The sequence below is a fragment of the Meles meles genome, chromosome 8, assembly GCF_922984935.1.
Source record: "Meles meles chromosome 8, mMelMel3.1 paternal haplotype, whole genome shotgun sequence".
Taxonomy (NCBI): Eukaryota; Metazoa; Chordata; class Mammalia; order Carnivora; family Mustelidae; genus Meles; species Meles meles.
The window spans coordinates 114,517,848-114,531,393 of NC_060073.1; the positions used below are offsets into that span (position 1 = coordinate 114,517,848).

The window sequence follows — 13,546 nt, forward strand, 5'->3', positions numbered from 1 at the left end:
GACATAATTCATAAAAACTGAAAGCTGTCATATGCCCTTTTGGTATTTTGCCAGTGTTACACTACATACTAATTCAATCAGGACCACTCTTTTTTGGCAGAGTGAAATCCATATGTCTGAGGAAGCAATACAGGATATCCTGGAACAAACAGAGTCCGATCCAGCATTTCAAGCGCTCTTCGACCTCTTTGATTATGGTAAGTAGACCATCCCAGGGCAGTTAGAAGAAAAAAGTTCCAATTTCTTTGACCCTTAACCAGACTAAAGCAACATTCCCAGAGCATCTGAAAAAAAGTCCTATTTTCATCAAAGCAAACACAGGGCTATGAAAGTGGGGTGGGAGTTATTTTTTCCATAAACTTCAGCTGTAAAAAAGGGGAACCTTTTGTATTTTTTGTGGGCATTATTGCCAGTCAACACAAATAGGTTGATGTCAACTACTACACATACATTGCACTAAACACGATTGGATAATACTAAAAGAATACAAGAAATTGGCATTGCCCTCAATTTTATGATCTTGTGCGGTGGTTCTCTTAAGTGTAGTCTCCAAACCAGCATATAACATCATCTGAGAACATGTTAAAAAGGCAAGTTCGTGGATTCTCCAGGTGATTCTCATATAGGCTGAAGTTTAAGAACCTCTGGTCTGTTGGAAAAATCTTTGTTTTTGCCAATGATATACAAGCCAGCATGTTAAAAACATCCAGAAGACCATAATTTTAACATAAAATTTAACATTTGCCTAATCGCCATTATGCTGTATTAACTGATGCTTATTTTTATTTTGATCATTTAACTAATTTTTTTCCCTGTTCCCTTTTTAACAGGTAAATCAAAGAATAATAAAAATATATCACAAGGCATTTCCAGTCAGCATCTGGAAACCAATCCCAGCATAGTCTTAGCAGATGAAACTAATCTAGCAGTTAAAGGTTCTTTTGATACAGAACAATCTGGTAAGAATTTGGTCTTGTTAATATGTTCTATCTAAATCCTAATATCAGTCTCAAAATTTCAAAGGCAGAAAATGCTTGAAAGTTGTTCAAATTGCCACATAAAGTTTGTTTTTTGTTTTTTTTAAGATTTTATTTGAGAGCGTGAAAGGGAATGAGAGCGTGAGCAGGGGGAGTGGGAGAGGGAGAAGCAGACTACCGACTGAGCAGGGAGCCCGATGCGGGGCTCCATCCTGGGACTCTGGAATCGTGGCCTGAGCCAAAGGCAGACACTTAACCAACTGAGCTACCCAAGCACCACTGTTTTTTATTTTGTGTTGTTTTAAGTTTTTTCTTTTCATTAAAGAAAAAATTCCAAGCCTTTGAGCAATTTGAATAAAGGGTGAATTTAGTACTCATTCTTCAGTGATGCAATAGGTTCTGGATATCCACAATTTAGTATTAATAGTGTGGTCCAGTTTCACAGAAATCTAAAACATTAAACATAATTTTGGGGGGGCATAAATTCAGATCCCTTCTTTGTATGGTTGGTGTGCAGTGTTAATACTCAGCCTGGTGAGCAAGTTCAGCTGACTGCTCAGCATCTGTATCACTTGTGCCAAGGAAACTATACACGGTAGTGATAGTCTTTTTCTTTTTTTTTTTTTTTTTTTAAGATTTATTTATTTGACAGATAGAGATCACAAGTAGGCAGAGAGGCAGGCAGAGAGAGGAGGAAGCAGGCTCCCAGCTAAGCAGAGAGCCCGATGCGGGGCTCGATCCCAGCACCCTGGGATCATGACCTGAGCCGAAGGCAGAGGCTCTAACCCGCTGAGCCACCCAGGCGCCCCGGTAGTGATAGTCTTATTATTCAGTCCTATTCCTATTCCTATTGTCTACTAAGTCAGTTTTTTACATTTCTGCCTCCAGTACCAATGGGGCACATAAATGACCCACAGTAACTACGTACTGACTGAGGGAAGGCGGTGAATGGGACCATCTTACCTCCTTTACATCTTACCTCCATTACAGTTACTTTAATTTTGTAAAATCTAACACTTACAGAGAAGTGCACAATAAAGATATGTGTATCTCACTGAATTATAGCCAAATACCCTATATAACCATCTCCCAAATCAAAAAACAGAACACTGCCGGCAGGATGAAAACCTCGCTTCATCTCCCTTCCCAACACTAAACCCTCCATCTCTTTTTCTCAAAGATACCATTGTCCTTGTGTCTCTCACATGCTGAACCCTGTGCCTTTTTAGTATCAGCTTCATCAGTTCTGTTAACAAGTTGTGTCAAAATCTGTTCTGCTCTGTCTTCTTAAATGCCTCCAACTGCCAAGAAAACCTGATGGCTTCCAAGTTTCACATAATATCTCAGACTACATCCCATTTTGAATTCTCTGCCTACACTGAAGCCCAGTCCTCTAATTCTTAAACTGGATTACGGCGTTATTTTGCGTGGAAGCTCATGCTTCACTTAAGCGCTGTGCTATGCACAGAATGAAACTCAAAATCTCATTCTTTCGAAGTCTTACCACTTCACTGAAACTGACGTGGCCTGGATACAATTTCTCCCCATCTCCCCACAGTAGGATTACCAGGGTCGCATTAACAGAATCGTAGGTGACAGCCATTTTGACAGACTTTTTTCCTCTGTTTTTCATATTGTTATTGTTAATTTCTCTGTCCTACACTGTGATGCTCTATGACACAGCATGTCAGTGCTATGTTGCTTCCTAAAACGTCCTTTCTTCCTATTCCAGTGATCACAGCTCTTTTTTCTTTTTCAAGATCTCCTCTCATAATAGCGCCTTTATAACAGTCACATCGGTTAGGCACAAAGAGGTACCTTTCACTCCTGTACTATTACAGTTTTTACATGTTTTATCATCTCTTTCTGTGTCTGCTTCCCTTACGAGGCTGATCTCCCCAAAGGCAGAGACTAGGTCATTCATCTTTATATCCCAGCCCTAATCATGTGGTTGATGATTTTTAATAACTGTGTGTGTTAAAGACTGCAAATAGGATGTGATAATATCAAATGTTGATCATACAAAATGTGCTTGGCCCATTTCACCTTGAAGAATATATCGGATAAAGTAAGGTCAATAAACATGGTACAAGCTGAAAAGTCAGCTATTTCAAAAAAAAACCAACTCTACATGTGGGGCCAGTTTTTTACCTACTAGTAAGCATTAAATGTTCTTAAACCTATATACTTTTTCCTTAGCATCATTTGTTTTCTAAGAGGTTTAAAAAACAGTTTGGCCTTTGTTTAAAAACGCATCAGTAAGTTTAAAAAAAAATAAGTTTTTTGATGCTCGGAAAATGTGAGATGCAGCTTTTCCAACTTCTGCTTACCAGTGTATCAAAGATGAGTTACTTCCTTGTCAGAACAGGAGCAAACGGGACTCCGTCAGAAAGGAGTACTTACTCACCATCTCCACCATCCTTCTGTCTTGCAGGTGATCAGTCTGGACCGCCCCCATTTTGCACGTCCTACCAAAGCGAAGACCCCTCTGCCGCTCTGAAGAGCAGCGGCCACACCGAGCTCCGCCAGGAAGCCCAGGAGCACTTCCCGCAGACGGGCTCTGGCGTCCAGAAGAAGGCGTTTAAGACGCTCGTACCTAATGGACAGAAGTGTAACCTTGATATTACCTTTGAGTCTGTGCCTCATTTGAATGACTTTAACCAAAGAGTAAACGCGGACGCTGAATGCAGTCAGCGCTGTGCCGATTTCTACGCGCATCCGCTGCCCACTGACGCCGCCGTGGCGATGGAGGTCGGGAAGAATGTCCTGTTGGCGGACGCGCCGCGTGAGCCTCCCCCGCAGCCTGATGCGTCCGCTCTGCCTGTGACGTCATTCGTTTCCCTCGGCGCTGAGGCTCACTCTGAAAACTTAATGCTCTCCGGGAAGAGTTCTCAGCTTTTATCCCAAAATATCCCATTAACTGGAAAGACATCTAAAACAAGTCAGTTTTGTGAAAACTCTAACACAGCAAGACTTAAAACTAATCTCCCTGGTTCTAAGTCACCAGACCCTAGAGAAATGCACCAGAATAAAACTGAGATCCACGGTGTCTTGCCAGGTGCATCACAACGTGCAGACTGCCAAGACAGTTCTTCCCTTCAAAGTAAAATACTACCTGTGTCCGTTGAAAGTTCCGGTTTAAAGGTATCCGAGCAATTAGACATTCGTCTGGAAGATTCAGTGTCTTCAGTGAAACAGCCATCTGAGGAATCATCGGCCCCTGAGTTAAATCATACAGAAAAACGTGAAACTCAGCCCTCCAAGTCTGAGAAAGTCGCTGTCCAGTCACAGGAGCGTTCATCTTTAAAAGAAGGTGGAGATAGTATTTTTCTCACTTTGGGCGACGGTGGTAGCTGTGGGGAGGTCGCACTCATTGCTCCAGAAGGTAATGCTGTGGAAGGGAAACAGCCTCTTCCTTCAGAACCTCTGTGTTCTTCAGTGGGAGATTGTCACCCTGAGTCCCAAAATACTAGTGACAAGCCTGCTGTGGACAATTCAGCAGACGTAGATGCATCAAATATCGTCTCTCTCAAAATTATCATCAGTGACGATCCATTTGTTTCCTCGGATACTGAACTGAACAGTGCTGTTTCTAGTATCAGCGGGGAGAACTTGCCGACGATAATCCTGTCCTCTCCTGCCAAGTCTCCTGCCAAAAACGCAGAGTTAGTTAAATGCTTGTCTTCGGAAGAAACTGCAGGCGCTGTCCCGTCTGCTGAAAGACTAGCGGATTCCGCACCAGTGGAGCAGAGCCTTTTGGCCCTCAAGCCGGAGGACTCTGCCGGAATCGGCGCTCAGAATGAGGGCAGCGTTGCCTTTTCGTCCACCATCACACCGTGTGTGTCCAAGGACGGTGGGTACATACAGTTGATGCCGGCTACGAGCACGACGTTTGGCAATTCAAATAACATTCTCATAGCTACCTGTGTGACTGATCCAACTGCCTTAGGAACAACTGTAAGTCAGTCTAACGTGGTGGTGTTGCCTGGAAATTCTGCTCCTGTGACTGCTCCGCCTCCCCTGCCCCAGTTACAGACGCCCCCGAGGTCCAACAGTGTGTTCGCTGTCAACCAGACTGTGTCACCCAGCTTCTCACAAGGTAACTTGAAGAACACATTGAAGTTCACTGCTCTGGAATGGGGTGTAATTTCTCTTAGGTGTGCATTTATTGACTAGGAGGAATTAAATCATGGATGGATAGTGGAGAAAAGACTGGAATTTGTGATTATGCCCCCTGTTTTCTCTCCCTAATTAATTCAGTCATGCCTTCTTTTGTATCTACTGTAAGTTAGGGAATCCTTGGTTTCCGGGTCTTGGAAGATGGAGCTGATGGCACCTTCATCTGCTTCTCCTTCCATGTTGGCTCCTAAGCTCCTTTCCCCCCCTTTTTTTTGTATTGTAGGCATATAATAAAATCTGAATAAATGCACACGAGTAGAAAGCCTGATGGGTCTGTTTGGAGTGCTGTTTAAAGTGATATAAAAGAGGGGCAGAATGAGTAGAGACTGTGGGACTTCAGCGGACGCTCAGAGAAAAGAAGTCGGGGTTGGGGTGAAGGGAGGGAGTTGTCAAGTGTAGGTGTGGTTGAGAGACTGAAATGGGTGTTCCTGAAAGTGAGCTCCACCCGACGGGAGCAGGGAATGAATATACCGAAGAGTTTGATTTCGGGGACAAGGATAAAGTAGGAGAGCCACGGACTGTCGTGTTGACTTCTGAGGACCAGATAAGCATTGTCATTTCCCCTCTTGGTTTTGACTCTTGGTGAATTTCTCTGGACCCTTTCTGACCAGTACCACTGAGGTGACAGGTTCGCATTCTGAGCCAGTCTTGGGCCGTTAACATTCAGTTGAGACCCTAATTTTGTGGTACGATTCAAACTTGAAACCGTCACCATCACATTTCTAATCAGTTTCACTGTTGTATCTGGAAGAATCAACATAGAACGGTGGGCCCCTGACTGTGACGTCGAACGCTCAGACTGTTTACCTTGACCAAATACAGTAAGATTACTTTAATATTCAGATTAACTTTTTCTTAATTTGTTAGCCTTGCTCTTGTTCCTAAAGTTTTTTAAGGACAGTAGATTCTAAGGTAAGGGGATTATAATTTTAGGAATTTATTTAAATAAATTAGTAGTTACTTTGGAGTCTCTGGTTTGAGAGAGAATCTTATTGAGAATTTTTTTTAAGGATCTGCCATCATAATTGCTTCTCCTGTCCAACCTGTACTCCAAGGAATGGTGGGAATGATCCCTGTATCGGTGGTTGGACAGAATGGAAATACCTTTTCTGCTCCTCCTCAGCAGGTAAGATTTCTGAACTGAAAATGGTGCAGTGATGCTTTTCAAACGTAGTATCATTCATGGCTGCTTCTCTTCTAGCTCCTTCATATGCCTTTGGCAGCACCCGTATGCAGTAGAAGTATCCCTCAAATGCCCATCCCTCCAAAATCACAGAAGACTCAGGGACTAAGGAACAAGCCTTGTACAGGTACATTTTTAAGTTCATTAAGTTCATTAATGTCTGTATACTCATTTGTTTCCGGCAGCACCACAGTATTTTTCTGAATACCTGTTTCGTTCCTAACAGGTGCTTTCTAACCTTTGTTTCAAGCTTTTTTTGCCTTTTTTAGTAATCTAAGCTAAAAGGCAAATGGAGCAAAAAAGAGTTCAGAAAGAGACCATGTACTTATGAGAACTTGAATGTGGTGGGTATAGCATCAGAAGTCACAGAGGACAGGAAGGATCGTTTAATAAATTTATTGACTATTATATATTTATAAGGAAAAAATTAGATACCTTCCTCATACCATACACAAAGGTGAACTCCAAGATGATTAAGGACATAAAAGTATAAAGCAATACAATATAGTATAAATAAATAATAAATTATAAATACAATACAGTAAAAGAAATGCAAGAGAATTGGTGACATAAGGATAAAAGGATTGCTTTAGAAAAAATGAAAAAAATACAAAATTACGTGTGGAAAAAGTTAAGAGCATAACTGCTCCAGGGGCTCCTGGGTGGCTCAGTGGGTCTCTCAGAGCCTCTGCCTTCGGCTCAGGTCATGATCCCCAGGTCCCGGGATGGAGCCCCGCATTGGGCTCTCTGCTGTGCAGGGAGCCTGCTTCCATCTCTCTCTCTCTCTCTGCCTGCTTCTCTGCCTATTTACGATGTTTGTCTGTCAAATAAATAAATAAAATCTTCTAAAAAAAATTTTTTTTTTAAAAAGCACGACTGCTCCAAAATTAAAGGTTTCTGTTCAACAAAAGACACCGCTTATGAAATAACAGCAGATCTTCATTGAGAGGTCGCATCAGACTTCTGCCTCCGACTTCTCCATCTTCGTGGATGACAAAATGCCCACGTTGTCAACCGATCACCCCCCTAGCCCTCAGCATTCTTGGATACTTTCCAGTTCTGAGTCTTGATCTTCATGTCACCTAACCTCTCCTATAGCTTCACCTTGAAATACTTCCCTTCTTACTAGCCCTGCGTGGTTGTAAAGGCCGTAACCTATCTCCGAATACTCCTGATTCCCGTACAGTGACTCTTCAGCCAGTGAAGGCTTCTCTTCGCCTTGAACCTCTGTCTCCCTCCTGGATTCCCTTCCTTCCCCGACCAGGCAAGACCCACAACCCGCCACCTGACCCGCTCTTCCCAAGACTCTGAAACACCTTCAGCTGCGCATTCTTCAGTAGAAGGTGCCTTCCGGCCCCAGATCTGTCCAGACCTCACCCTCTGCCTTTGTACCTGGGCCTCAGCATTGCTTTAGAAGTGAGGCTGTTCACCACCCTTTAAAACTGTCTCACTGTCACTGCCACTGAGCAGTCATTTCTGGTGTCTTCCTGTCTGTCTTTCCCTTTCCCCCTTCAGACTCTTCCGCACTCCCACAGCCCTTCTCTTACCTATGCGGTCCCCCCTCCTCCCTCTGGGCCAGTGATCGTCTCTCCCACCGGAGCAGTAAGTAGTGAGCTCCATTTTCTCACATCACTCCCACGTGGTGTGTCCTTGTTCTGCTTCCTCCTGTTCCTGTCTATCCTGCAGGACTAATGCTCTCATTCCTTCTCCGGTTCATGCCTGCATCTTCTGTCTTCTCTGTAGCCTGTGTTTGTCTTGTTTGGATCCTTCTGTCTCTGTGTAGTTCCTGGGGCTTGTCTCACCTGCCAGCCCTCCATCCTCACCTTCTCCCATCTCCCATTCTTTCTTCATCCACATTACTGTCTTTTCTCATGTTTCCACTAAAACTGTTGAAACTGAGATCATCAGAGGCTCTGGATGTTTTCCGTTCTGACCTTACCTCCCTCTGGCAGTTGACATAGTGGTGGTTTCTGGACCTGCCACTGAGCTACTGAACTCCTGCCTTCGTGACTCTGCCCAACTCCAGACCTTCAAATTCTACACGTCTCAGTCCCACCTCTTCCTCAAAGACCTCCTCAGCCTGCTTCTCTCCCCCTTGGTTAATGTTCCCATTCAGTCCTCCTTGATGCTTCCTACCTGTGTAAATGCCTATGGCTGTCTCCAAGGCCTTCACCTCTTACCCCGGAACATTTGCAGCTACCTGAGGAGGAGTTTGGACGGCGGTTTTCTTTCTTCTCTCATCCGTCTTCTGCGCTCCTGCCGGAGTGACTTTCTTTTTTTTTTTTTTTTTAATATTTTATTTATTTAACAGAGAGAAATCACAACTAGGCAGAGAGGCAGGCAGAGAGAGAGGAGGAAGCAGGCTCCCTGCGGAGCAGAGAGCCTGACGTGGGGCTCGATCCCAGGACCCTGAGATCATGACCTGAGCCGAAGGCAGTGGCTTAATCCACTGAGCCACCCAGGTGCCCCCGGAGTGACTTTCTAAAGCATAAGTCTATTTTGCCTCTCCCCTATTTAAAAGTCTTAAGGGCGCTCTCTGAAACTTTTTGCATAATGCGCAAGGTCCTTCACAATCTCGCCTGTGCCTTCCTCTCCAGCTTGGTATCTTGCTGCTCTCCCATAGAAATTCTTAAGTCGCTAGAAATTAAAATACAGCTATTAAAACTCCAGAGCTGGTGTTTTTCCTGATGTAGGCATGCAGACATGACGATCAGATGGGCACGATTTCAAAATAGGCATAATATATTACTTTCTTTAGCTTTCTGGACCTAAAAAGCGGGGAGCCTGCTTCTCCTTCTCCTGCTCCCCCTACTTGTGCTCTCTCTCTCTCTCAAATAAGTAAAATCTTAAAAAGTAATAATTAGAAGTTGCTTTTTAAGCCCAGCAGGTGAGAGTACTTTGTACATTAGTGGTCATTTAAAATTTTTCTCATGATGTGTGTGATACTTGGCTTGTTCCATTTTCATTCAGAGTAATGTACCCTTTTTCTTGCAAGTGCTTTTCTTTTCTAATTATTTCATTTGTAATTCCAGGAAAGCAGGTAAATAATTTGGTGGATTCATCTAGTCATTTAGTTGGATGTCATGCACAAAGGTAAGCATAAAAGTAGTTTTCATCATGGATTCTTTGACTGCTTAGTTTAAAAACCAACAGGATGTCTTTATGTTGCCAAAAAATATTTACTTACGCATTTGCAGAACTAAAGCGTCTGACAAGGATTTCTTTATGTTGCTTAAAATGTATTTCTTTATTTTGCAGAACTGAAGTGTCTGACAAGAATATGGCCACAGATCTTGGGAAACAATTGGAAGAAATCACGGTTCCCTTCTCATTAGAGAGCATAGTTCCAACTAGCAAACCATTGGAGAGCCACAGACGTGTGCTGTGTTTCGACAGCATCACTTCTCCTGTGGCAACTACACAGGGCACGAACCATAAGGTGGTGTCCCAAAACAAAGAAAGGAATGACATTTCATTTCCTAATCTTGAGTCACCCCTTGTGTCCTCCACCTTAAAACCCCCTTCTAATAATGCTCTCAAAAGAGAGAGAGAAAGGCCTCCTTTGCCTAAGATTTTATCCAAATCAGAAACTGCCAATAGCCGGCATACCGCCATAAAAGAAACCCAGTTAGAAAAGAAAGCTTCACCAACAGAAATTGTACTTGAATCTTTCCATAAAGCAACAGCTAATAAGGAGAATGAATTATGCAGTGATGTTGAAAGGCAGAAAAATCCAGAAACTTCAAAACTGTCAAATGGACAGCAAAATGGGGCTTTACGGAACGAGAAAACCATAGCTTCACTGCAAGAACTAACCAAAAAACAAGGCACATCCTCAAATAGTAAAAATGCCATTTCAGTAGGGGCACCTGTGAAGGATCCAAAACAAGAACAGACTAAATGTGCCAGTTCTGTGATGAACGCCCTGAGCAAACCTACCACAGACGTGTTGCCGGATGGCCAGTGGCCCAGCCCTGTAGCGAGGCTCCCCGAGAGTTCTGATGGGCCTGGGCCCCGGACGCCTGGCGCAGGGGCGGGGGACAGACCTAAAGAGGAACCGAGAGATGGTATCAAGGTCCCCTCTAGTAGCACAGCCAAGGTGATGGTCCCCCCTGTCACCCCAGACCTGCCTGCCTGCAGCCCTGCCAGCGAGACCGGGAGCGAGAACAGTGTCAGCATGGCTGCGCACACGCTCATGATCCTCTCCAGAGCGGCCATCTCCAGGACCGCCTCGACAACTCCTCTCAAAGACAACACCCAGCAGTTCCGAGCCTCTTCCAGGAGCACCACAAAAAAGCGGAAAATGGAGGAATTAGATGAACATGAGCGAACCTCTCGGGCTTCCAGTAAAAGTCTTGCAAACTCATCACTCCCAATGAAAAAGAAGAAAATTAAGGCAAGTTTGAAAGTCTTAATTTCAAAACCACACCTTTGCCCTTCCTTCAGTGCTCACATTAGAGATCTCAGCATTTTTGCCGCAGCTACCTGACCGGACACTCCGGTCAAGACGGCTTTGAGTCCTGACTGACAAAATGTATTCTGTAGCATTGTGTCTCAGCCGGTGTGGTACGCAGAATTTGTCTAGGGGAAATGAAGCGCTTGCAAAACAATTGCTAAGGCATTGCCTTGGGGAAAGCAGGTTTTTGTTTCTGTCCTGGTAGGACCCAAGTGTTTTGGGAGAATGACATAAGCCATGAAAGATTGGGAAGCCACTGCTGTGTGTGGAATTACCACGTAAAAAACAACTTTGCAACTCCTACCTTTTGGGGTTTTTCAATGTCCTGCCATCTCTTCCATTGGCTCTTAGAGACGTTAATATGTTGGAGCAGTGTAAAAGCTACATTTACCTGTTTTTTCTCTTTGAGCGTGGCTATCTGTAGGAAGACAGTGCAGGGATCGCTTTGAAAACCAAAACCCATTTTTCCTAAACCTATTTAGCCACTTAGTAAGTGAACTGAATAAAAAGAAAGGTGTTTAACATGTCTTATGGCAAGTCCAGTATCCGGGAAAGATCTGTGGCTTTGATGCCATGCAAGCCTGGGCTTGAACCCCACATCTCCTGCTTACTGCTTCTGTGGTCGTGGTTAAGCCCAGAGCCTCTGGGGCTCAGCTGCATCGCTTGACCTGAGGCTGGACGGAGTAAACGTAGTGTTCCTAAGACGTCTGGGGCCGGAACGGTACCTGTTACTTGTAGTGAGGAAAGCTTCTGAGACTTACTATGGTTTGGTGAGAATGACACCCTCATAGAAAGCATGGCCTATCTTGTCTCAGCATTCACAAACTCTGAATTTGTTTAATGTGTTTTGCCCTAAACTAATGTTAAAATACCACTGAAGTATAATTTATTAACTTTGGATTTATAAAATGTGTTGCTACTTCTCTGTATAATTAAAATTCCAATGAACTAAAAATTTTAGCGAAATTTTAGTAGTTATAGGAAGAACATGATACGAGGTTCTAAGTAAAAGTTTTTTGGCCTTGTTTGAGTTCAATATGTTAACTTAGGTTTATTTTTTCTTTTTTTTTTCTTTTCTTTCTTTTCTTTTTTTATTTCTTTTCCTTCCCCCCCCCCTTTTTTTTTTTTTTTTTTTTTGACAGAAAAAGAAGCTACCCAGTTCATTTCCAGCTGGAATGGATGTGGACAAATTTTTGTTATCATTGCATTATGATGAGTAAATATTCTGAACATAAAAGAAAAGTAGCTGTTTAAAACTCATATCCCTTAAACTATGAGTGTAGGGAATGAGATACTGACAGAACCTAAAGCATGACCTGCACTTTCCTTGTACGGAAATTTCACTTTATGTCTGAATCATGCTGTTTCTGAAGCAGCTTCCTAGTTTGTAAATAGATTAACCTGGTATATTTTTTATTTTGGAAAAAGACATTTGCAGAAATGTAAGTAAAGCCAATCTGCAAAACTGTATAGCTCTGACAATTATGTATTGTAAATATTGTATAAATCTTGTTGAAATAGAGGTTAAATCAATCTAGTGTTCTTACATTGTGTTTTTTGACTTCTTGTGATCCCTGAGGCTTTTTCGTCTGGAGTAGTTTCTCATTTGTGTGTGGGGGGAAAAATGATGCTTTTCTTGATAAAATTGCCTTCAGTAACTGTCCTACAAGACACGTAAAGACAGCCACAGAGCAGTACAAAGATGATGACAACCGCAGTTGATGGTGGAGCGGTCAGAAATGAACAATTTGGGTTTTCCCAGAGTGAATATTACCCCCTCTTATAATTGCAGTAAAGATTATATTCCTGAAATTTCACACTTTAACATGTTTCTCCTGGTCATTCTGGTCTCTTTGTTTTAAAGAGAATTTTGTAAACCATTTTTAAGTGTTCTGATCTTTTGTTTATAACTTTTAAGATCTTTTACAGAACGTTAAATGTTTAGACTGTTGAGCCATACAAAGTTCATGTAGTAGTTGAGATGTCTTGGTATGTATATACTTTTTCCCATATCCTGGGGATTTGAAGAATTGCACTAATTCCTAGAACTTAGTACATAACAATGACCAGTGCACGTTTAATTTAAATCTTGTATTCTATGTTAATGCTTGTGCGGAGGATTATCTTCTGGTATCCTTTTAGAAAGCCATGTCCATCAAAAGATGTAAAAAGAGAAATCATAGTTTTATATTTTAATTTAGTTTCTCCTAAAATGGGCTGGGCTAAGTAACTATATCTGTACTTAGATACAGTGCACTGTCTCTGTGCCCCCTAAGAGGCTGTAAAGAGTTACTCTCAAAAAGTCCTTAAGGAGAATGAAAGAGGTGCCTTCTCTGTATCAGACTCACACACATCAGTCAAGTTGAAAAACTGGTTTAAACCTTTAAATGAGAACAGAAATTATCATTAATATCTGACCGATTGTGCCTAGATTAAAGTATATTCTCTTAAGTGCTTTCTGTTTGGTTAAATATCAGTATATCAAGGATTTTTTTCTACAGGTGTATATGTTGTTAAAGGGTCGTTTCCCTCAGCCTTTTTTTATACTGGGCCTTTAAAAAACTTAAATCCATCCTACTCCTGTTTCTCAGTGTGGAAATCACGTCGTAATTGCTGAACCTTACTGCAGAAATATGTCTTGTTAAAAATTTCTGTGATCTGGCAGTGGTCTATGCCTAAGGAACTACATATCATACACGTAATGTTTATTTAACTCAACTTGATACTGTACTACAGTTAGGTTTGAATAAA

The 13,546-nt window shown here is 42.4% G+C and overlaps 1 protein-coding gene across 1 annotated transcript in view; it reads left to right on the top strand.

Moving 5' to 3' along the window:
- Positions 1–13,546, top strand: part of LOC123949524 (protein NPAT) — a 52,148-nt gene extending 38,602 nt beyond the window's left edge. The window contains exons 11-18 of the mRNA XM_046017042.1: positions 101–197; positions 831–959; positions 3,412–5,076; positions 6,167–6,282; positions 6,358–6,466; positions 9,372–9,432; positions 9,598–10,735; positions 11,938–13,546. Coding sequence (XP_045872998.1) covers positions 101–197; positions 831–959; positions 3,412–5,076; positions 6,167–6,282; positions 6,358–6,466; positions 9,372–9,432; positions 9,598–10,735; positions 11,938–12,015 — 3,393 coding nt within the window. The 3' untranslated portion in view covers positions 12,016–13,546. The remainder of the gene's footprint in view (positions 1–100; positions 198–830; positions 960–3,411; positions 5,077–6,166; positions 6,283–6,357; positions 6,467–9,371; positions 9,433–9,597; positions 10,736–11,937) is intronic.